Source organism: Protomyctophum bolini (genome assembly GCF_963924005.1).
Source record: "Protomyctophum bolini genome assembly, chromosome: 13".
NCBI lineage: Eukaryota > Metazoa > Chordata > Actinopteri > Myctophiformes > Myctophidae > Protomyctophum > Protomyctophum bolini.
Window position 1 is genome coordinate 12,815,082 of NC_137874.1, and position 22,679 is coordinate 12,837,760.

The window sequence follows — 22,679 nt, forward strand, 5'->3', positions numbered from 1 at the left end:
GTTGAGAACTTCCATTCCTGACTGTACACATTTTAAAAGGAGGAATAACGGTAAGTGAACTGAACAACATGCAGAAAGCAAATTGAAATGTATGAATATTGGCATTACGCATTATGAAAGTAATACATTTATAACATGTAAAAAAAAAACAATAGGCCGCCGCCTACTACTGTAGCCTACTGCCAAAGTTAAAGAATTTGCAAAAGCAATAATATACAACTGGATCAGACAGTGGTGCCTGCCTGTAGCAGGCTATATATATGTGTGTGTGTGTGTGTGTGTGTGTGTGTGTGTGTGTGTGTGTGTGTGTGTGTGTGTGTGTGTGTGTGTGTGTGTGTGTGTGTGTGTGTGTGAGAGAGAGAGACGCAACTTGGCCTGTTGTAGCGCCACCATGAGGCTGATTTGAAAACTGTCAAGTGGCATTTCTTCCTCAGCCTATACTGTGGGAATAGGCATGGACGGCTGGGGATATCCGTGGATATGTACACAGCAGGCTATGGAATCTATAATGATATGTTATACTAATAATGTAAAGTCCAGTGGGCTGCCAGAATCCTTAAATTACCCTAAAAAATAGTAACCAGTACAGTACCACTCCCAGAGAGTGCATTTGATTAAAAAACAGGCTGGGTGTGGCTGTGATACCTCATCTATTCAAATCTATACCTTTATCCCATATCCAGTAGGATTTGTGATGTTTTGTATGTGGCTTTTCATTGTCGAGAAATGCAGTATTACTGTTCTTCATAATGATGCTACATGTGAGTTACATACGTTAAAGTTACAGGATAAAAGATAGCCTATACATACAGTACATAAGCTGGACTGATATCACATTGAACACAGGCATAGACAGTGGAGCAAGCAAAAATGTATTTAGAAATGGTGTGACATTTTTTATTCCTTCTTAATTTAGTTCATTAAATTAAACATGTTCAAAATTCATTATGTTCAGCACTTGCATATTTCAATATAAACAATTAAAATATTTTTTAGTTGTTTGACTTTGAAGGTGTGGTGTTTATTTACTAGTGAATAAGGGAACAAAGACAACCATTCACATTTTGTGAAAGTCGTAAGCCACTTCATACAATTCATTATTGAATTTTACATTTTCTGTTTATTTTATTAATCCTTTCAGCTCCACCCTCCTCTCTCCCCTTATTATTCTGTGAAATCACAGATCACAATATCATTATCAATCAAGGTAGCCTATGAAAAAAATATGCTGATAGGCTATAATTGATTTTGTCTATATTGCCTAGCCCTAATAATCAATATTCCTCCCCCTGGTAAATGTTACTTAGTTACATACAGTACATACTTACTAAACAAAAATAAGAAAAACAACTTCAGTCTTTAGAGATCATCTGCCCTCATGATTCATACCCATAGTTAGAATATTTATGCATCATATCGTGAGTTCCATTTAGTGGTTTAGAGTAAATCCCAGGGATGACAGGGAATTGCAAAAGCAAAGAATGTCAGTTTACAATAAAAACAAAAGTGTTTGCAGAGCAGCCTTGTTCTTGTTGCCATTTTTCTCCATACATAGTAGGTCAAACACATTCTGCACAATGATTCATAATGTTATACAATAACCAGGCGGCAGGCCTATGGATCTATACATTTCTCTCACTGCCACAGTGCTGGGGTATTCCCTCTTTACAAGCAATGTTGTATAACCTTTTGAGAGCACTGCACACTGTTCACAACAGTGAGACAATAGAGTGCAAGAATATATAGCACGCTCTTCTCTACACCTACCCTACTTAAGCCTCTGGTTGTCTTCAACACCTACTGTATATGGGAGGCAGGGAAATGTCCTAATCTTCCATTAAAAGACCATTTTTAGTATAACTATCATTTACATTAATTATTATATTAATCAGCTGATATCGCATGCCTGTCTTCAATGTATGTCACTTTGTTGTTCATAGTCAGTGCTCATTGGATGGCCAACCAAAGCAGGTTGTATAACTGCAGCTCAGAAGCTCAGATGCTCAGATGCAGTGATGCTGTCAGTCATCTGCAGACCTCGAGTCCTTTAGCGCTTGTTGGTTTTCCACGTCCACTTCCAGAGCCTGAGCCGTGCCCCTTCCCTTCAACTCACTCGTCAGATCTCCTAATTCCTTTGCTCTAGAATAAATAGTGAGTGACAGAAAATAACAATGATGAGGAGAGAATATCCTGTACATGTGGCAGTCATCAATTATTCACATAGTAAAAGTCTTAAATATATCATCATTTACCCCTGACTTAGGAAGTCAATGTTTGGTTCATGTTTATGTTGAAACGCCATCGCAGTATTATTAGGAGGATAAGAACTTGAGTGAGTCAGATATATACATATATACTAGATACATGTCTCTAGTGGGTGTCCATGTCCATAGCTGTCGGAAGGTTGTCGGTTCGGCAAGCGGCCCTAAACAAGACCCTTAACCCTTCTGCCGTGCGTTCATCTGAGCCATCTGAGCGCAGGCATCTGCTGGATGAATACAGAAAAGGGTTTACCTGAGAGGAATGAAAATGATTCCACAGGTCAGGTTGAGTTGCTGAAGAATCATGGGAAGGCTTGGTGTGGAAAACTGGAGAGAAATAGAGAGGCCTTTATATGCTGTACAATCCTGTTATGTACATACTGTATAAATAGAAATACAATCACTGTAAGCCACTGGCTAAAATATCAATGTGTGTGTGTGTGTGTGTGTGTGTGTGTGCGTGTGCGTGTGCGTGTGCGTGCGTGCGTGCGTGCGTGCGTGTCGGAGAAAAAGAGAGCCTAAATTACATATTACTAGTCCTTACCCGTTCAAATATATGAACACCAAATTATGTACAGTGTGGGTACAGCGATGTAATAGATCCTATATTATTGATGTACTGTATATATTTTGAGGTTTAATCAGTCTGGTGTCAGAGGCACTTGCCCATGGGGTGCAACCGTGCATACGTTGGTTAGACATACCAACAGTCCTACTACAGTCATTAGTCCGACAACACCGTCGCAGGTGCAATTCTGGAGAATTTGCCAAGTGTGGTTGGATCGATGGCACAGACGCCTTGGGAAATGTAGGGCCCTCCCACTGATTTAGCTAGCCAATTACAATGTCAAGTCACCCCTGTGAGGATCTATCACCCAAAAACCGTGTTTTTGACGGCGCCCCCTACGGATGAAATGGAACCACCCTCGACATGTGAATAAAATGTGGGGTGGATTAGATATTCCGTTCATGATTTGTGTCATTTTGTGTGAAACAGGCCCCCCCCACTAACTTTGTAAGCCGATTACAGCCGAACGATACGGACTACGAACATTCTGCCTGTGGTGTTTTAATCAGATATATAGGTCCAGAGATCATGTGGACCGATTTTTGTGAGATTTGCACAAAAGCTGTAGGTGGAAGAGAAAAAAGTGTGCTTTGAAGAAAAGTCAAAATGGCGGAAAATCTATCCTAAATCTACCCTGAAATGGGCGTGGCCTATATGGGGAGATGCGTCATGATGACCCAAAAAATCCATGGAAAGTGAAATTATGGTCAATGCCTGTGTGAAAAGTCGGAGCGATTGGTGCAGCCACGTGAGCTACGACAATGTTTCAGACAGACAGACATTCATTCATTCAGACATTGAGTGAATTATAGTTAGATAATATATCACATCGGACCCCATGACTCTCAACACGGGAAGCACCCCGGGGCCATGTGCTGAGCCCTCTGCTCTATTCCCTGTACACACATGACTGTACGGCCACACACGGCTCTAACGTCATCATTAAGTATGCAGATGATACTACATTGATGGGCCTCATCGAAAATGATGACGAGACGGCCCACAGAGCTGAGGTTGGCACACTGGCACAGTGGTGTCAGGAAAACCACCTCGCTCTCAACGTCAGTCCAAAGAGCTGATCGTGGACTTTAGGAAGCAGGAGAGAGAGCACGCACCTATCGTCATCAACGGCGTTGCAGTGGTACAGGTCTGTGACTTTAAATTCTTGGGGATACGCATCTCCAAGAACCTGAAGTGGGCCACGCACACCGAAAAAGTGGTGAAAAAAGCCCAACAGAGACTCTATTGCTACCTGCCACCTGAAGAAGTTCAGAGTGTGCCCACGCATCCTCAGAGTACAGCAGCACCATATAGCGAGCACCTCTGCATGCGGAACGCAGATCACTGCAGAGAGTGGTGCGAACAGCACAGCGCATCGTGGGAGGGGAGCTTCCCCCCTCAAGGAAATACATGAGAGACGCTGCGTGGCTAAAGCGGAAAGTATCATCAGGGACATTAGTATATTCACCACCCCAGCCACAGCCTGTTCAAGCCGCTGCCGCACCCACGGCCAGGCAAGCATTCCAGGAGCATCGGGAGCTGTACTACCAGACCCTTGAACAGCTTTTACTTCTCAGAAATTAGACTGCTGAACAAGAGCTAAGTTTGATGTACAGTCTGAACTGATTCATGTTCTGATTCTCATTTTATTTATACTCGTAGATACATTCACCCATGAACTTTTATTTATTATGCACTCACAATAATGTCATGTTATGCGCGTTATGCTCTTCTCTCTACCTTTTTAACTGCAATGATGAGCCTGCACAACAAAGTTTTTCACCCACCTTACTTGTAATATGATGAACTGTACTCAGTGTACTGTACATATATGAGTTGTGTGCATGTGTTGTGTTGTGTACTGTGTATGCACCTTTGGGGGAGGGATACAGGCACTGGAGGTGTTGCTGTAGATGTGGTTGATGGCTTTCTGGAGGATCACAGCCTGCTGAGTGAGTGTCTTCAGGTACTCTGAGCTCTCTTTGGTACTCTCGTGGCTCTCACCCACCTTTGTGTGGGCAACAACAAAGACCATAATTATATAGTAGCCTACACAGTAAAATCCTGGGTGTTAATTTAACCATTTGTAAGTCAGAGTGAACAAATGGAACCAATGGACCAGAGGATTTCATTGTAGCCTACTGTATTTCCCCCATAAGATGTTGTCCATTCTATTTCAGTTTTTGTTTGACACATTGTGTGCTTAAGTTATGTTGTTTAACATCTTCCACTGATCGCAGTTCTATCAGCATCCTACCGTACGATCTTCGCCAACACCTACCCGGTCCTTGTATATTGAGTAAGCCTCTTTTTCTTGTTGCAGGGCTGAGCGGAACTCTCCTTTGCTCTCAAACACAGTGGCCAGCAGGTGATGACTGTATGGAATACACAGTGAGAGAGAAGAGAGAGAGAGAGATTTGGTAAATATCACAGTAAAGCTACAAAGGAAAGAAAGGATCACAGTAAACATTTCATGACAATCATAAAAGCTGCCAATCCATATTTTTTGATGGGGTTTTTTATGCTTTTTGTAATTATCTTTTATGGAGGGATAGACAGTAGGCTGACAGGAAATGGGGAGAGAGATGGGGGGGGGGTGACATGCAGTAAAGGCCATCGGGATCGGTAGTCGAACCCGCGGCACACTGCCAGACTGGATTACCAGCCAAGGTGCCTGGACCGCTGAGCCACGGCCCAGACCATAACTTGTTAGCACTCATGGGATTGGGAACAGGTTCAAGTCCTGGGTACGTCATGAGTTTTATGGATTGCAGCTTACGCAAGTTCAGGTGAGATAAATTTAAAAACAAAAACAAAACTAATTTGACCTGTGCGCATGTTTGACTGATTTGGCACCATGGTATTTGGCGGTTAGAGTTAAGGCATTTTGAAGGAACTTCAGTGACAGGTCATATTCCATCAGGCCATGAAGCACCAGACCCAGCATGCTCTAAAGAGTGAAGCACAACAGAGATATACATATATTATTATTAATAATAACAAGTGTACAGTACATTCTGGTCAATGAAAGGGATTTGTGGATCTCATTGTCTGTCAAAAATAAAGGTTTGTAGGGGTATTTACTGTTATTATTCTACGTGCTTTCTGCCATAAGCTGGTGAAAGTGGCATTAAACATAACCTTTTATAGAGGCGACTCAGCCACATAATTCACCTTTAGCAAAGCCCCGCCCTCTACCACTTAGACACTCCCACTTGGACACTTTCCAGCAGGGCTCATTCATTCCAATGTAAATATCATGGATTTTATACTGGTTCATTTTTGGAACCAGACCTTCAAAATCTCTTCCAAATCTGTCAACAAGGCCTGCCATATGCACTGGAAAAATATGTGTGTTCCTTTTTAAAACAATGTTTTATCATATAGGAAAACTATTGGTGGAGAGGTTTGTCTAACCCATGTTATGCTTAGCTGTAATTGGACCATAGCAGTTTGAGGAGGGGCTTAGCTATAGGTCAATTACAATGTACTCTCTTTTTAATGTGCTATTTAGTAACATAGCAACTCCTTAAAATTGACTGCATAACACTCAGATGAGGTCTTACGTCCAATAGCGCGAGCTGCGGGTGGTCCTCTCCACTCACAAGCAGGGTAAGGTAGCGTGCACGATACAGCAGATGCAAGGAGGTGGAGGGCTGTCTACCCGCAAAGCAGTACAGAGCCAGGTACGTCTGAAATGAATCCATCAACAGAAAACACATCTATGATACTCATGTAAACATATCTTGGATCTCCAAGAACAGTGGAATACAGACGCGAGTCCACGAGAAAAGTGAAGGACACTCACATAGTCTTGGGTTGTCTGTGGGTGGTCAATGCCCTGGTCTCGCTCACTGACCATCGCAACCTTCTCCTGGTGGCTCAAAGCCTGGGGGGAAGCATATCATGTGTTTTATACTTAAACTTTCTTTGAGGGGCGCGTCTATGTCCATGTTTGAGGGTGTGTGTAAAACACAAACATTGTCCTAACACAAACATCAAATGACATTGATAATGAATGGCCAGTTTTGAATGTTTGTCCCAACACAAACATTAAATCCCATTGAAAATGAATGGCTATCTTTGAGTGTTTGTGTAAACACAAATATTGCGTAAACACAAACATTGAAGACGAAAGGGAGGTCACAAATTCTGATTGGCCGGAATGAGATGATATACACTTATGAATGATGTACGATGATAAGAGCGCCCCTCACTTCACATGGGTGTGATATTATTCAACTTTAATTTTATAATCAAGTCAATGGGTCCCAGATCGTCAGAAATCTGAGATCCACACAGGAGCAACGTTGTTTCCATGTGGATCTCGAGATGTGTGTCACACAAAGATAATGTTTAGTGTTTGTGTTGCCATGTGGGTGTATGGGAAAATAATATATGTGAATAATTGCTTTGAAAACACTATGTTGTAAAGAAAAATCAATAAACATATGTTTAAATAATAAAAAAATTGTGCATTGTATTTACGTCCGAATACTCTCCCAGGATGTAACTGATGCGGCCCATTAGGCGCAGGCACATGCACATGTCCTCGTGCAGGACACCGCACACAGTGCTGAACAGGGTCAGGGCCTGGCTTAACATGTCATAGCCATCCTTGAGCAGTCCTGGATGACACAAAAAGAAAAGACAAAAGTTCTTTGGAGGTGAGTAACACAAAAAGCAGAGCCACAGATATAGCCTATTTATAAGCTAAAAAAGGCAACGGGTAGCACAAAGGTCATATTGGTACTATCCTATATCCTATATACCCATTATGTATTTGTTGCTTACATGACAGCCTATGACTACTTTATTTCATAACCCCAATTTAGTAATTATGCAAATTCCCCACATAACCCCAATTTAGTAATTATGCAAATTCCCCACATGTGTAGTATAATCCCACTCACTGCTGACCCCTACTGTTGGACAGAGAAAGGAAAGGACATATAACACAAGTCTCCAGCTGGAAGAGAACATGGGGACGCACCATCTAGTAGTTAACCACAGAAACACCCCATAGTGTGTGTGTCTGTGTGCTGTACTACCCTTCTGTACTGAAACACCCCATAGTGTGTGTGCTGTACTACCCTTCTGTACTGAAACACCCCATAGTGTGTGTGTGTCTGTGTGCTGTACTACCCTTCTGTACTGAAACACCCCATAGTGTGTGTGTGTCTGTGTGCTGTACTACCCTTCTGTACTGCGACCTGGGCCTGCTGGATGAGTCGCGTGGCGTCTGACGATGTCGGCCGGAGATGTTTGACCACAGGGAACATGTTCACTACATCCTCCTCGGCAAACACTGGCCTGTGACGAGAGTCAAACGCATACTCCCTCAACTGCACCTGCACCAAGAGACAAAACAGAGTCAAACGCATACTCCCTCAACTGCACCTGCACCAAGAGACAAAACAGAGTCAAACGCATACTCCCTCAACTGCACCTGCACCAAGAGACAAAACAGAGTCAAACGCATACTCCCTCAACTGCACCTGCACCAAGAGACATGAATTCCAACTGCTTTTAATTTGACATTCTGTGATAAATGCAACAGGAGGCTCAAATGGCCTCCACACATTCACTCAGACTTGCTCACATCATGAACTATATGCGTCTCATGCACCCAAAAGCAACACATTGCATGTCATCATCATACACACCTCATACTAAAGAACCGCAATGGAAACATGTCAAGCTGTAAGCATTTTGTGTTATCCTGTTGAATTTATGGTGGATCAGATGTTTGTTACAGATATGACATAAGATCTTATTTCATGATCAATAAAGATGTCAATCAAATCAATCAATTAATCAATCCAATCAATCAATCAATCAATCAATTCCATGAACTGAAGCTGACATAGTTGAATAGATGTTGTCGTTAACTTGAATTAACTAATCCTTCTCATAGCACTGAATTATTTCAATGTGTTATTGTTTGATAACTTCTTATTAATATTATTGTACATTTTATTGTCTGTCACATTTGCTTTGCTTTAATTGCTTAATGAATGTCTTAATGCAGATCATGATCAGTTGAAAGATTAGGGTAAGGGAATGAGAGACTATTTGGAAAAATGTCAATGAGACTAAATCAGAGAACAATTTGACTGATCAATTTGAGACCGATTATAATACCTGGATGCCTGTTTTCATGGTCATCTCTCGTAGTAGGGAAATCTTCTGTAGACTGTACTTCTCTATTAAGTCATCTATACTGTCACTAAACACAGAAGGGAAGACAGAAGGTAAAATAAATAATTAATAATAATAGTTATTGATCCTTCCCTAACCCCTAATCGCAGACCCAACCATATGCCCAACCTCAAACTTTACGCACGCGCTAATAATCCTAATATAGCCTGGCAAGTTTTCCACATCAATTGATCCCCAGACGGAAATCTCACATGCAATCTCATTTGCACGCACGCCCACAAACACCTGCATAGTGCGTAGTGGTAGTAATCCTCGGCCTCTTTCCTGATCCTAATCCAGAGGTCACCGGGGGTCAGTCTGGCCCACACGCTGTCGGCCAGCATGGCGACGCGGCTCCCGTGGCTGCCGGTCCGCCGGCGGCGGCCGCGGCGGCGGGAGAGCAGCTCGTCTGAACCGGAGTCGGGAAACGAGGAGGAGGAGCTTAGCAGGCAGTTGAGGAAGTGACCGACGGCGGCGGAGAACGCTGCCGGTTCCACGTCCTGCCGGGTCACAGGAAGGAAGACAAAACTAAACGCTTCAGTAGACCATAGCAGGGAAAGGGAAAGTCATTACTGTAATAAATATGAAGGCAATTCAAATGAAACTGTACCGCTTGAGTCCATCATTCATGAGCCACAGCATTATGAGCTTGTACAGTAGATCAATACTTGATTGTGGCATGCAATGAAGTTATACAAATTTGGCTTAAATAAAATAATCAGGTCAAATCAGATCACTGCCTTCCCTATAGGTCAATTCAGGGAAATGATTTCTAGCACTTTTACTCAACAATGTAACTGTTTTAATACATTCTCATCTATCTATTATAGTTATTTTAGCTTTGAACACTTTCTGTTTTCCAATTCATATATTTGATATTGCTGCTGTATTTAATGTATATTGTTGATTTTGTGTTTTGTATTTCGGCTACATTGAAAATGTAGCCTACATTGTACTCGGAGTTTAAATAAAGGTTATGATGATGATAGTTTTTAAGCAGCACACCTGTAGATAGATCTTGAAGATGTGTTTTGCACTCCGGATGACCAACTCACTGATGGCAATTCTCTGTGAGGGAACACTTCAGCAGTTACTAGAAGAAGACTGGGGTTTAATTGGTCATGACTCAACACACAATCACAGGAGCAGTATTCATTGTAACTTGGAGAGGAATACTTTGACGAGAAGATACCGCTGCAGGGCGCTGTCTGTATCACATTAATTACGTGGTCCCAAATGATTATCTACAGTGATAATTACCTCTATGTGACTGAGTCTCTCTTTTTCCTCTGACCTCTCCAGTAGCTCTAGAAGTGTGCCCAGGTACCGTACACTCACACCCCGCTGATGCAAGGCTGTGGTCAGGGTGGCCCCATCCATAGGCACCACTGTCTGGTCCAGACAGTCCCTCAGCTATAACGCACGCACACACGCACGCACGCAAGCAATCAAGAACGCACGCAAGAACACACTATATAGTCACACTGTTTTTGTCTTTCCAACTGTCTCCTTCAAAACACAAGGATCCTGTGGAATGTTGTTTTGCAGAAAGACCTACCACTGCTGGAATCTGATTGGACAGGAGGAAAGCTGCAGCATCCCAGAGCAGCTGTTTCTGTCTCTGTAGGTCCTCAGCACACTCGGATGGGAAAAGCACACCTAGCGCAGAAAACGGAAGTTGAAGGAAAACCTTTTGCATGCTAATGCACGTGAGCAATATAGCACGTATATAAATGCATGTGTGTGGGGAGATCAGGTCAGGTTAGGGACTGCACAAAAGAAGATATAATGCGTAAGTGTGTGTGTGTGTGTGTGTGTGTGTGTGTGTGTGTGTGTGTGTGTGTGCAAGAGGATGTTAATTGCTTGTATGACAGAGGTTTGTCTGTGGGAGTATCACAGCTGTGTGTCTGTGTGTTTGTGCATGCGTGCACGAGGTGACACCTGCACAGCAAACATCAGGGTTGAAGCGGATGTCAAAGTGGGAGTCGCTCACTGAGCCGGTGGCTTTGCATGCTTTCATAATCATCTCTCTGATCTGACCATCTGCAGAGAGCAAGACATCACCAGTCACTCGTTTCTTTTTAGTTTGCAGAACTCAGATTTAAGCCTGATTTATACTTCGTCACACAACGAGAATAGCCGATCTACAAGCTTTATAGGTGGGCAATATTCTGCCTGCAACGATACAATACGATACAACTTTATTGTCAGCTTGCACTGAATTTAGTTTTGCGTCCATGACGTCACCGTTCAAGATACAGACAAGACATAGACAATACATTACAAAAGATACATTACAGGACACAAATCACAGAGGCAGACAGGAACAAGAACAATAGAACTAATCCTCTTGGTTTACTGATTTTGGTTTAAAAGCAGAACAGAGTTTTTTAGCCTGTTTTTCTTATATTTAGGGACTCTAAACCGCCTGATGGAGGGCAACAGTTGTGTGATGCAGTATAAATGAAGCCTTGAGGATGGTCATCTCTCTGTCCTCATCTATGACTCACCTACACTGGCTGGAGCTGTATCTCCACCGGCTGGAGCTGTATCTCCACCTACATTGGCTGGAGTTGTATCGTCAGTCTCCCCCAGTATTTTGACCCCCAGATCTTCAGCCTCCATATCTTCTGACTGTCCGATCCCCTCCTGGCTCTCGGGACCTGCGGCAGCCAGTTGTCTGAACCCCTGAGGCACCATCTTGAGGAAGAGTTCATACCTGAATTATACAAAGGTGAGCAACAACATTTTTATTATGTTTAGAGTAGAAGCCTGAAGAAGCCTAGACCGAAAGCTTGCTAAATAAATACATTGATTGTGCGCAGATCTGAGTGTGCGGAGCTTCCCCTTTATTTTTCTCATGTTCCCGTTGTGGCTCCAGCACCTCTCTTAAGTCTTTTCAGCGGATGAGCGGTGGTTCTTTTTACATTATATTTAGAGTAAAACTTTTTTGGTAGTCAATCATTCAATGTGAGCACGTGTTACCCAGCAACTTCCTTGTTCACAATGGCATCATTACATTGTTATTCACACATAGGAGCTGAAGATCGGGGAAAAACTACACTCTTCTTACTGTTGGCAACTGGTGTAATTGTTGGTTAATGGTCTTTATGTAGTGACACCTCATACAGTTGCTGTTTCTCACAAATTCCGCCCTCACACATTATTCACTGCCATTCTGGAAATTCCAACTGGTGACCTAGAGGTCACCAATGCTGGTTTCCTATCATACCAAGTTGTTAATTGCATTCATCTAGATCCAAACATGGACTATGATTTATATATTAAAGATGGAGTGCCGTGATTGATGTATTTTTTTACCGTTTTTTCATGTGTTTATGAGGCGACACAGTACTTCATTATTAGACCCCTTGGTGTGCTTCCCTTTTTATATGGGTTTTTATCATGGAGGCTGAAACCTTGACAGTCAAACGTGCCAATGGAAAAAAAACAGCAATATAGTGACATCACAATATCCCCTCCCCTAGCCCATCTCCCTTTCTCATTCAACAACAGCTGTGGGTGGATCACCACCCATCACCAGGAAAACCAGGCATACTTAATGAACTGGTGTGCGTCCACATAAAAACGACACTTTAACAAAATATTGTACACTTTTTTGAAAAACATCGTCCTCTTTATAATAATAATAATACCTGATGATCATGTTTTAGGGTGGAAATAAATCACGGCACTCCATCTTTAAGTAGTACACTTGATACCATCTCCCTGGCTAAGCACTGACCTGTGCTGAACGAAGACGTCTATCAGCTCAGGTCTCAGACCAGCCAGGCTGTGCCGATGTTGCCGTGGGTAACCAAAGCTCCGGCACTCTGTGGGCACCTCCCCCTGTTCCTCTCCTGGGAGCAGGAAGTTGAGATCCCGGGGGAAGGTCCGCAGAAGGTCCAGGATGTAATGCCGGCCATCATTACCCAGAATGCCCTTGGTATCTATGGAGGAGTAAAGCTCCACGGGCCTGTCGCTGTGGTCGAGCACTGTGTGACGATGAAGTCTCAATGGGCCGCTGGTCTTCTCCAGCAGTTCCATGAACCTACAGAACCAAGGTTGGAAGTTAACTTCAGGCATGCAGCGGTGAGGGTCAGGTTAAGAATGGAAAATTAATTAAATAATGTAGATAAAGCTGCAATCCATAAGTTGAATGTCCTTCTTAGGATTCAAACCCAGGCCTACCACGCGGGATGCAACATTTAAACCAGTGAGCTACGGAAGAATTAAGTAACTAGAAATGCACTCTGTCGAGGTGCCAACTTGCGCATCCATGGCCTACTTATTATTACAACTGCTGTTCTAAATCCTTTAGACCTGTGATTGACCCAACCTTGAAACGTACCTTAGTTACATCACCATCAACAGCCAATAAGGGACCACCATTCGTACATACATACAAGTGTTGGGTCAGCTACATGTAGCTTTACTTGCCCAACACTGGTTATTAATTATGATCGACATACGCAGCCGATTACAGTACTTGCGCACTCTACTTGCGCAAGTAATAACTAGAAAATACTGTTCCTGAAGAAACAGTGTGTGCTCGTCTGCTCGAGTAGCTCCCTACTCGAACATGATGTATTGACCCACATGACATCCCTCTGTCTTCCAATTGGTTGACCCACATGACGTCACAGCTCAACAGAAAAACGGGCCCGGGAATACAAATGTACGATAACAATAGTGGGTGGGCTCGCTGCTCGATGATGAGAATACAATGCGCGAGCGTGTGTGTGTGTGTGTGTGTGTGTGTGTGTGTGTGTGTGTGTGTGTGACAGTGTGTGTGTGTGTGTGTGTGTTACCTTGGGTGTGTGAGGACAGTCTTTCCGTGGTCATTAGATCCATAGACAACACTTTCCTCCTGGCTCTTCTCCAGTATCCCAGCAACTATAGTCTGGGCAATAACACGGTAACCACGGTAATCCACCACTGCTGTACCGAGTGTGTATAACCCCTCTGTGTCGACGGCTGCATAGGCCTGTACCAGAGAATGCAAGCCATGATAAAAATGCCACCATTCTGGCAATGGAAAAACAAAGTTGATATTGCAACGGGAAAAGGTTAAAATACTGTTGATTACATTTATTTGTGTTAAAATTACAAGAAATAGTGGGGAAGAGTGGCAGATGGCATACCTGTACCCCTCTTTGGTCACAGTTGGCGGCTGTGTGGGCAGCAGCATTGCCCCCTAGTGGGCGGTAGTGGTCTGATATGTCAAAGCCCAGGCTGAAGAACATGCTGTTCCAGATGAACATCTGCATATGGGGCGCCTCTCCCGGGTTTATCGCCATGACGTTACCGTCGACAACCGCCATGGCGCCTTGTGTTGCGGCAGCAACAAAATCGCTGTTGGTCTGAATGGAGATTGTTTACTCTAACCAAACAGGTTTCAAAGTGCTATGTAGTAGCAGTATAAAAAGGCATCACATATCAACTATTATTTCCCCAGGCAAACTGACTTAACTAATGGAGATATACACATTAACAGATTCACCCTATGGGAGCAGGTGTAGTGGGGGTAGTTGTCTCTTATTGCTTTAGGAAGTCTAGTGCCTTTCCCTTAGTATAAATTGGTGGTGATGACACTTACTCTAGATCAGATTAAGTCACTTTCCCTTGACAGATTCAAGAAAATCTGGAAATCGTTGAGGTGATTCCTGCCTCTTCCATGTTCCCTATATTCATCAGGATATCTTGAGGACTAAAAACTGGTATCAATGTATTCTCTTTGCAGGTTGCTGATCCGGTTTGTGTCTAGAGTGGATATGTGCAAATGAGATACGGTGGGTTCTAGACTGGATCAGACTGGTTCATTTCATTTGGAATATAAACCAGACACTGCAGAAAGCCTGGTGACACAAGGTTAGCCGAGGACACTCACCTTGAAGATGTTTCTCTCTCGCTGTAGGCGCTCCTGGACAGTGTTCCGGGGGAGTTCCCTGCAGCACTGCAGTTCCTCGTTCCAGTCCCGACTCTGGGCTCACAACACACATTATCACTACCACTGCCCAATAATCGCATTATCTAATATGAAAACGGCATTGTGTGTTTTGTTTGTATGTGCACGAGTACTTTGTCCTGTGATTTCCGCTACACCTTGTGTGTCTCTCACAAAGTTCTAGAGTGTGTGCTTATTGTCCGAACATGCTTTGATGTGTCCACCACCTGTCCAGATGTGTGCTCGTCCTGGCCCATTCGGATGGTGTGCGTCTCCTCCGCCCTCACCCAGTCCAGGACATGGTCTCCGTGGGGGGCTGTCCAGGTATACACCTGGAAAGGCGTGACTATCCGCTCATACGGATGTCGCTGGACCCTGGATTAATGGCAACCAGTGGTAGAGAATGCTTTTCTGTTACACGGTCAGAATGGGGGATTATATATATTTTTTCTATCTGTGCCAATGCCTTTGGACATTGTCTTTGTTCAATACCTGGTAAGTAAATAATAATAATACTATATGTAAGTAATAAAGATGATATTCTTATTGATTTCATAAAGTAGCTTCTTTGTTAAAAAAAAACATCTCTTCTCATGCTCACCTCTTTTTCTGGAGGGCACTGTAGTTTTTTCTGAAGGCAGGGCTAACTTGACTCAGCAGCTCCACCAGCGAGTGGCAAAGGTTATTGGGCAATGCCGGCTTGGGGTTAAAAGTGAAGGCAGTTGACCTGCAAACGTTAGCAAAGCACATGCTTGAAAAAGACAAATTTGCCATCATGTCAAGCAATCATGTAGATTTCTTGGTTTAGACACCTTAAATACTACTAAGCTCCAACACTATGGATTCATAAGCTTTACGGGTATATTGTTGTTGTGGAGGATTCAAAATATTTGAAGTCTTTAATGTGAATTCTCAATTAGAATTAGCCGATTAGCTGTAGTAGTCATATAGTCACACAAACTGTTTTATGTTCACAACGTGTCCCAGATACTCACTGGTTGAGGTAGAAACCGCGCGAGGAGGATGTAATGTTAAGGTCTCGGTCCTCCATGGTGACAACGTTGATGTACATGAGGTCCCCATGCATCTTCCTGTTTCCTGGAGGAGGGTTCCAGCTGCTCATAGTGAGAACTCGCAGGCACTGCAAAGGCTACCAAACATACATTTTCATTTGATTCCACTGTCTTAAGTAACCATTCATGATTCATGACTGATTTGTTTCGTCCGTCCGTCCGTCTGTCCGTCCGTCCGTTCGTCTGTCCGTCCGTCTGTCATCAGGGTTAGACATGCAGGCAAATGTAATAATGTATTACAGTAAAAGCTATAATTATTCCATAACATTTCCACAACAGCTTGTTTAGAAAATGACAAAGCATGCCATAACAAAGAAGAGGATTCTGGCTATTACAGGATGGTAGAACATCTGCAACAGCCTGTTGCACAGGATGAAAGGCCTATTGCTATTCTGCTGTATTGGTGACAATAAACACCTTGAACCAACCTGTTTGAGGGGAGAATTCCAAGTTCCACATAGGGTTTCATGCAGGTCAATTGTACCTCGATAAAAGATTTTCATGTCTTTGATGTCACGTCATATTCTTTGCCATACAGTAACAGTACATAGAATCACAAGAAAATGCTTTTACCTTCCAACTGTTTCTCACTGGCTGCAGTGGAGTAAGGGGGCACTCTTTGCATCCGGGGAGGATGTACTCAGGGGGGCTACAATCAACCGTCTCCTTCTCTGAAGCTCGCCTCTTCCCCCCACTTTCCTTATCTGCATGGACAAACAGGGTTGAACGATCACATAAATACTGACTGACTGTGGTAGGCCTACTGACTGGTTCTGACTATGGTTCTGACTCACTGGTGTACGGGAGGCTCCGCAAGTGATGCAGCAGGGGGTCTCACTCGCCCAAAGCAAAAACTCTAACTAATTAACTCTGCAATAGATCTTGGTTGGCCAGTGGCCACCCATTTTACATTAAGATCAGCCCGGGGAGTGACATCATCGATGTCCAGCGTTGCCATTGTCTGTGGGAGGTCCATGTGCTTCAATGTTTTCATCTGTTCTGTTGCTCCCAGTCTGGAGCATGGATTTACGGGAAGAGCAATGCGGAATGGGATATTTTCCAAAGCGCAGAGGGGGGGAATATTAAACAACGTAGAAGATGGTAAGTGAGTCTTCCGTGAGGCTATACTGTGGTGAAAGGGCCTCCACCCTCCTCCTTGCAGGAGGGCCTTGAGATTTTGAGGGACGCCACTGTTCTGACTATGGTACTGACTGACTATGGTGCAGACTGGTACTGACTATGATACTGACTATGGTGCAGACTGGTACTGACTATGGTACTGACTGGTTCTGGTGCAGACTATGGTACTGACTGGGGCTGACTATGGTGCAGACTATGGTACTGACTGGGGCTGACTATGGTGCAGACTATGGTACTGACTGGGGCTGACTATGGTGCAGACTATGGTACTGACTGGGGCTGACTATGGTGCAGACTATGGTACTGACTGGGGCTGACTATGGTGCAGACTATGGTACTGACTATGGTAGTGAGTCTGACTGATGCTAACTAGACGCTATGAGACAGATTTGATAATGTTATTACCTGTCTCTCCCTCTGTGTAGATGCTGAGATAGGACAGGGAACTGCCATTGACACCGTTATGGGCATCTGTGGGGTCCAGGCTCCTCAAAAGGTCCCGCACGTGTCTCAGATGAAGACGGGCGTCACGCACCGTGTAAGTCTCTGTAATGGCAGCAGGAGGGATGTGTTTGGCATGCAGATACAGATGCAGAGAGAAATGGTTGTGGTCTGTTAAAACCTGAGGAAGACAAGTCCTAGAACATTGTTAACTATTTATTACTATGGCTATGTTCAGACTGGCAGATAAAATCAGTTTGTTTTGCCTATCCAGATTGGAATAAGTTTTATCAAGTCTGAACCAAAAACACAAGAAAATGTTTTTTTGCTATTCCGATTTGAACCACACTCCTCTGTAGTTTGTAATTTGATTCAAATGTGCTTTCTAAAGATGTGTCTCAGTCTGGACCCTCTGTAGCTCATGGATGGACCCTCATGGACCATGTCGTATGACGGTGTCGCTCACTGGAAATAGCAGATCTATAAACTCAGAACACATCACATCGGTGACCAATGCAGATTATGTTGCTGTAATATGTCTGGAATAAACCCTTGTAGGTCTGCTATTTTTGAAAAATTGTTAAAATTGCCTCAAATCTTTCAGAAAATTGTCAAAAAATTGTCACTTTCTTTTAGGCCTGAATGGGTTAATATCATATTTGAGAAACAAATCGGACTGGTCTGTAGTCTGAACAGTTTGTGAATAAAGCCACACAAATCATAATACTGTGTTGAGAGGCAAAGCTGCAATGTACATTCTGGCTGCTTGTGTGCATGTTCCACGGTCTATATTATAAAGGCTAAAGTGGTTACCTTCCACCACCTTGATGAGCGCTTCGTCCTGGATTCCCGGGACAGAGTGGAGCTCTGAGAGGTTGTCCAGCGCAGCGCCACTCAGATGCAGAGAAAAGCAGGTGCGGTGGCAGGTCAGCTCATGGTCCATTAACACCTGGTTGAGCTCTGCTACTAGCATCTGGCCAGAAATCTGAGGGAGAGAAAATCGAATAGCATAAACCCATAAAGCATTGGGTCCCAACCAGTGGGAGGATATTACAAGTGGATAATGACATTAAAATGCGTTTTCATTGTGATACCAATAAATAGGAACTTAAAGTAGTATGCTCTATGTTAGTTCCATTGATCCAAGCCAGAACACAGGCCACTTAACACTCAGATGGGTAGTTCTGCAAGCAAGATTTTCAAGTAGGCCCTGATCCAAAAAAGGTTGGGCACGGGGAAGGATGGCTGGAGGTACAGTATAAAGCAAACTACAAAAGTAAAAAGACAGAAATAGTTATACTGACAGTGACAGTTGTCACTGTTGTCACAAAATAAAAAGTAGCTTCTACCTGGACCTCAAACATTTCTGTTCCAGGAGACTGGATTCTGATGGTAAGCACTGCCTCCTGGAGATTGACCACTTCCTGGATGCTAAGCCCCTCCCCTTTGTCTTCATCAAATTCCTTTGAAGTAGAATCCGCAGAGGTTTTCACATTTTCTATTGGCGGCACTGTTGACAAATAAAAATAATAAAACTGAATAATGTCAACAGAAATGACAACAGAAATATAATAAACATTGAATAAACCCCATTTATAATTCATTAAACAAGGCTGTTCCAACTGCCAAATCCACGCACCTTTGATGGGTGGCGTTGCCAGGAAGAGCCTGTCCACTAAAAATAAGGTCACTTGTTTGGCCTCATGTGGCTGCTTCTCTTTGACCTGCGACCCAGACCCTTCCAGCTCCACAGCATCTTGCACGGCAGTCTCTTCCAGGTTGTCAACAGTTTTGGGTTCTGCCGTGCTCTGGTCTGGTTCTGGATGTGCCGTCTCAACAATCACATTCATCTGATCAACATTCTTTTCTGCCGGGACAATGTTTGGATCTGCCTGATCAGGGCGGTGGTCAGCCTGGACAACTTCCTGAACCGTCTGTACAATGTCCAGATCCGTCTGATGATCCGCAGTCGCATTTAACTCACCCGTGTGATGAACTGCCTGGACGGGATTTTGACGAGTCTGATTAACATTGTGTTCAGTGATGAGAGTGCTCTGAACGTTCTGGATACTGCTCTGGTGTGCCCGATCAACACTTTCTCCTGCATCTTTCGGATCTGTGCACTCAGCGGTCGGAACAATCGTTTCCAATTTTGCAGAGGCCACATAATCGTCCTCGCCAGGGACATTCTCATGTGTCCAGACGGCGCTCTGTCCAACAGTTCCCTCAACTTTCTCAGCCACCTGGAGGGTTTCCTGCTGTGTCTGGTTCACACAGGGAGCCGCATTGTCGACACATTCCGTGATTTGGACGTTGCCAGTGCTGTGTCCAGGCAGGTCCATATTCTGCTGTGATCCGTTGGTATCCTTTTCCAGCAGATCAGGGTTCTGTTCCATGTCGTCTGCATTGTGTTCGGTTGGCATCAAAGCAGCCTGCTGTGGCGAGCCAGTGTTCAGTACTAGTCCTCTGACATGAATCTGTGTATGAGAAGTGCTGTGCTGTTTACCTTTATTAGCAGTGTTCAGGTCCATTGTGGTAGTTTCCTCATGCACAATCTGCTTGGTATTAGTGATCACCTCTTCGACTGGGTCATGACTGTGTTCCTTTAGAAATGTGTCTTTAATATACTTAATGCCCATGACTTTGGCTTGGATACCAGTCTCTCTCTGTTCAACATGCACATCTTTGACTACTTCGCCTGAGATCAGAGTGTATCTCTCTCTCTGTCCACCAACCTTCGCTGGTACTTGCACCTGTGATTGGATACATGTCTGTTTTCCCGTCAATGCCATAGTCTCTGCAAGAGGGCCTATTTCTGTGCTTAAAACAGGTGTTTGTTTGTCTGCACGCGGATGCAGCTCAAAGAGCACATTAGCATGATTTTGTATTTCACAGCCTGCAAACTGCTCTGTAACCGTCTCTTTTATCATCTCTGTCTTAGTTTGTGTATTCACTTCGGTGCATTTGTGTGCCTCTGCCACCCTGCTGCTGTGTGTCGGCATCAGCTCTGTTTGCGTCTGCACCTCTGCATGGCAGGGTTGCGTTTGCGTCTGTACCCACACCACAGTCTGGGTCCCTGCATCAGTCCGGGTCTCAACCTCAGTATACAGCTTCTTCCTCCCCCTGTCACTGCTCTCTGGGCCTCTCTCTCCCTGCCCCACCTCTTCCTCCTCGGACACCAGGAGGCAAACCACAGGCTCTACCACGGATATTTCGCCTCCAAAGCTGCTGCTCAGGATGATGTCCGGGAACAGGAAGCGCCCTTGCTCCAGGGTGGGGTTTGTAACCATGGCGGGGACGGTCGACAGGTCACTGTCATCATCCTCGTCTTCTTCTTCCTCGTCCAGGTTATCCTGCGGGGTGAAGGAGTCACACTCGCTCCCCTCCCTGGAGAGCAGCGGGGACCTCTCAGCGTCCCCTTGCGCTGGTGCATCTTTATGTCTGATGTAGTTTGATAAGACATGACAGCATTGGACCACATTTCCCATGGCGCCTTGGTGAACAGCAACACAAATTCTACAGAGAAGTGTGTAACACGAGAATGCAACGCTTAATAAACAAAAGAACAAAGTCGCACTGTTGGGAGACACTTATTGTCATCGTCAAGGAATATATGTATGATGAATGCCTGTATGTCTGCAAAACAGCTGTACACATAAAATGATGTCCCTTAGCATTTTCAAAAGCAGAAGGGCACTGCAGTGGTGTCACTTTACAGAGTGGAGATGGAATACCTTGAATTCTGGACTCCAACAGAAGAACTCTGGAATGATGTTGGAATTTAGGGAATCCTGGGTAACAGCTTTGTTATGCTGTTTTAGAATAGAAGACAGATATATACAAAAGTATCACAGGCTGATTTAATCAGTGACAACTTAGACGTCATAAAGCCTGATGGTATATACAAAATTAAAATCATAAAACCTTTCAAGATATACCACACAACTGACACAAGCGTTCATATAACTCGGTGTAGAAATGGACCCAATGGTTATGGTTTATCCTTTCAGAGTTACATGAACACTTAGGATCATACTGGGTAACACTTTAGTCAGACAAAAAATTAACACAAAATGGAGGGGCACAGAAATCAATAGGTACATTCCAAACAGTAAAATGCCACAACAAATCATTGTTACGGTCCAATAGGCCTCTTACCAGCTGGCGTGATGAGTGGTGGTTACGGTGCGTTCTGTTCTGTACATCATCTTCAGGTTCCCCTCTTCCTCATCCAGCCAAAATGACAGTGCTAAGTTCTCCCAGGTTTGCTTGCAGAGCAGGAGACTCCCTCCCTCTCGCTGCTGTGACACCCCACATAACACAAGTGTGTGAGTGAGTCTCCTTTTCTGCCCTTCACATGGATGTTGCTGAACATGTGAAGAGGGCTGAGGAGAGACCTGCGACTGAGCTTACCGGGCTAGGCCTTGCATTCAGCCTCTCTCTCTCTCTCCGTCTCTCTCTGAGCATACACACAGCCACACAATCGCACAGTCGTCAATACTTGGGTCGCTCCATAAGAGGGCAGCCTCACCACCAACATCAGTGATTAACTTCCTGTATGCGTGCACTCTCTATCTACCTTGTTTTACGTGCAGAGAGAGACAGAGAGAGGGAGAGATTCCAGTGTATAAATAGCTCCATGGGAGAAGTCTGGCACCTCTTAATTTTGTCCTCTATGGTAACAGGGGACAAGGGGGCCATAACCAGCTACGCCCCCTTACAAACTCTGTCTCTCAGCTGGAGCTGCCATCGGTTGCCATGGCAGCACTGCAGCAGCATGACATTAGCATTCTGAGCAGTGGCAGTGAGACGTGGGAACACCCCTAGAGGACTTTTTTTGTGAGGGGACAAGTTGTACAAGGACAGAGAGGACCTTGACAAGGTCATAGTCAATAGAATCAGTTACATGTTACATTTACATTATACATTCAGAAGGCCTTTTTGCTTTTCAAACAGTTAACAGGATTACTTCAGCAGCCCCAGTAAAAGCAATTTCTTAATCCGTTATGTACTTCTCGAGTTTGATAAGTGATCTGCTCTGCCCTACT

At 44.1% G+C, this 22,679-nt stretch overlaps 1 protein-coding gene across 1 annotated transcript; it reads right to left on the minus strand.

Moving 5' to 3' along the window:
• Window positions 1-909: 909 nt before the first annotated feature.
• On the minus strand, window positions 910-22,053 carry LOC308326769 (clustered mitochondria protein homolog). Its single transcript, XM_080779792.1, has 31 exons — window positions 21,790-22,053; window positions 21,366-21,443; window positions 20,208-21,147; window positions 19,271-20,129; window positions 18,981-19,141; window positions 18,445-18,616; window positions 17,596-17,736; window positions 16,624-16,754; window positions 15,973-16,127; window positions 15,579-15,704; window positions 15,205-15,352; window positions 14,921-15,013; window positions 14,175-14,393; window positions 13,842-14,017; window positions 12,776-13,081; window positions 11,541-11,749; window positions 10,972-11,073; window positions 10,589-10,689; window positions 10,291-10,443; window positions 10,036-10,098; window positions 9,277-9,530; window positions 8,974-9,058; window positions 8,027-8,180; window positions 7,318-7,457; window positions 6,638-6,718; window positions 6,396-6,521; window positions 5,658-5,779; window positions 5,111-5,204; window positions 4,703-4,837; window positions 2,515-2,588; window positions 910-2,139 (listed from the first exon to the last, which is right to left on the minus strand). The coding sequence occupies exons 3-31, from the start codon at window positions 21,117-21,119 to the stop codon at window positions 2,022-2,024; spliced, it is 5,610 nt and encodes a 1,869-aa protein (XP_080635918.1). The 5' UTR covers window positions 21,120-21,147; window positions 21,366-21,443; window positions 21,790-22,053; the 3' UTR covers window positions 910-2,021.
• Between the last annotated feature and the right edge of the window lie 626 nt (window positions 22,054-22,679).

Bases quoted from the DNA above. Each gene is read 5' to 3' on its own strand.
- LOC308326769 (XM_080779792.1), bottom strand. From the start codon at position 21,119: ATGGGAAATGTGGTCCAATGCTGTCATGTCTTATCAAACTACATCAGA. The intron at 8,181-8,973 runs GTATTATAATCG...CTCTTGGTGCAG, and splicing joins CCATGAAAACAGGCATCCAG to GTGCAGTTGAGGGAGTATGC. The intron at 6,522-6,637 runs GTGAGTGTCCTT...GATTCATTTCAG, and splicing joins CACAGACAACCCAAGACTAT to ACGTACCTGGCTCTGTACTG.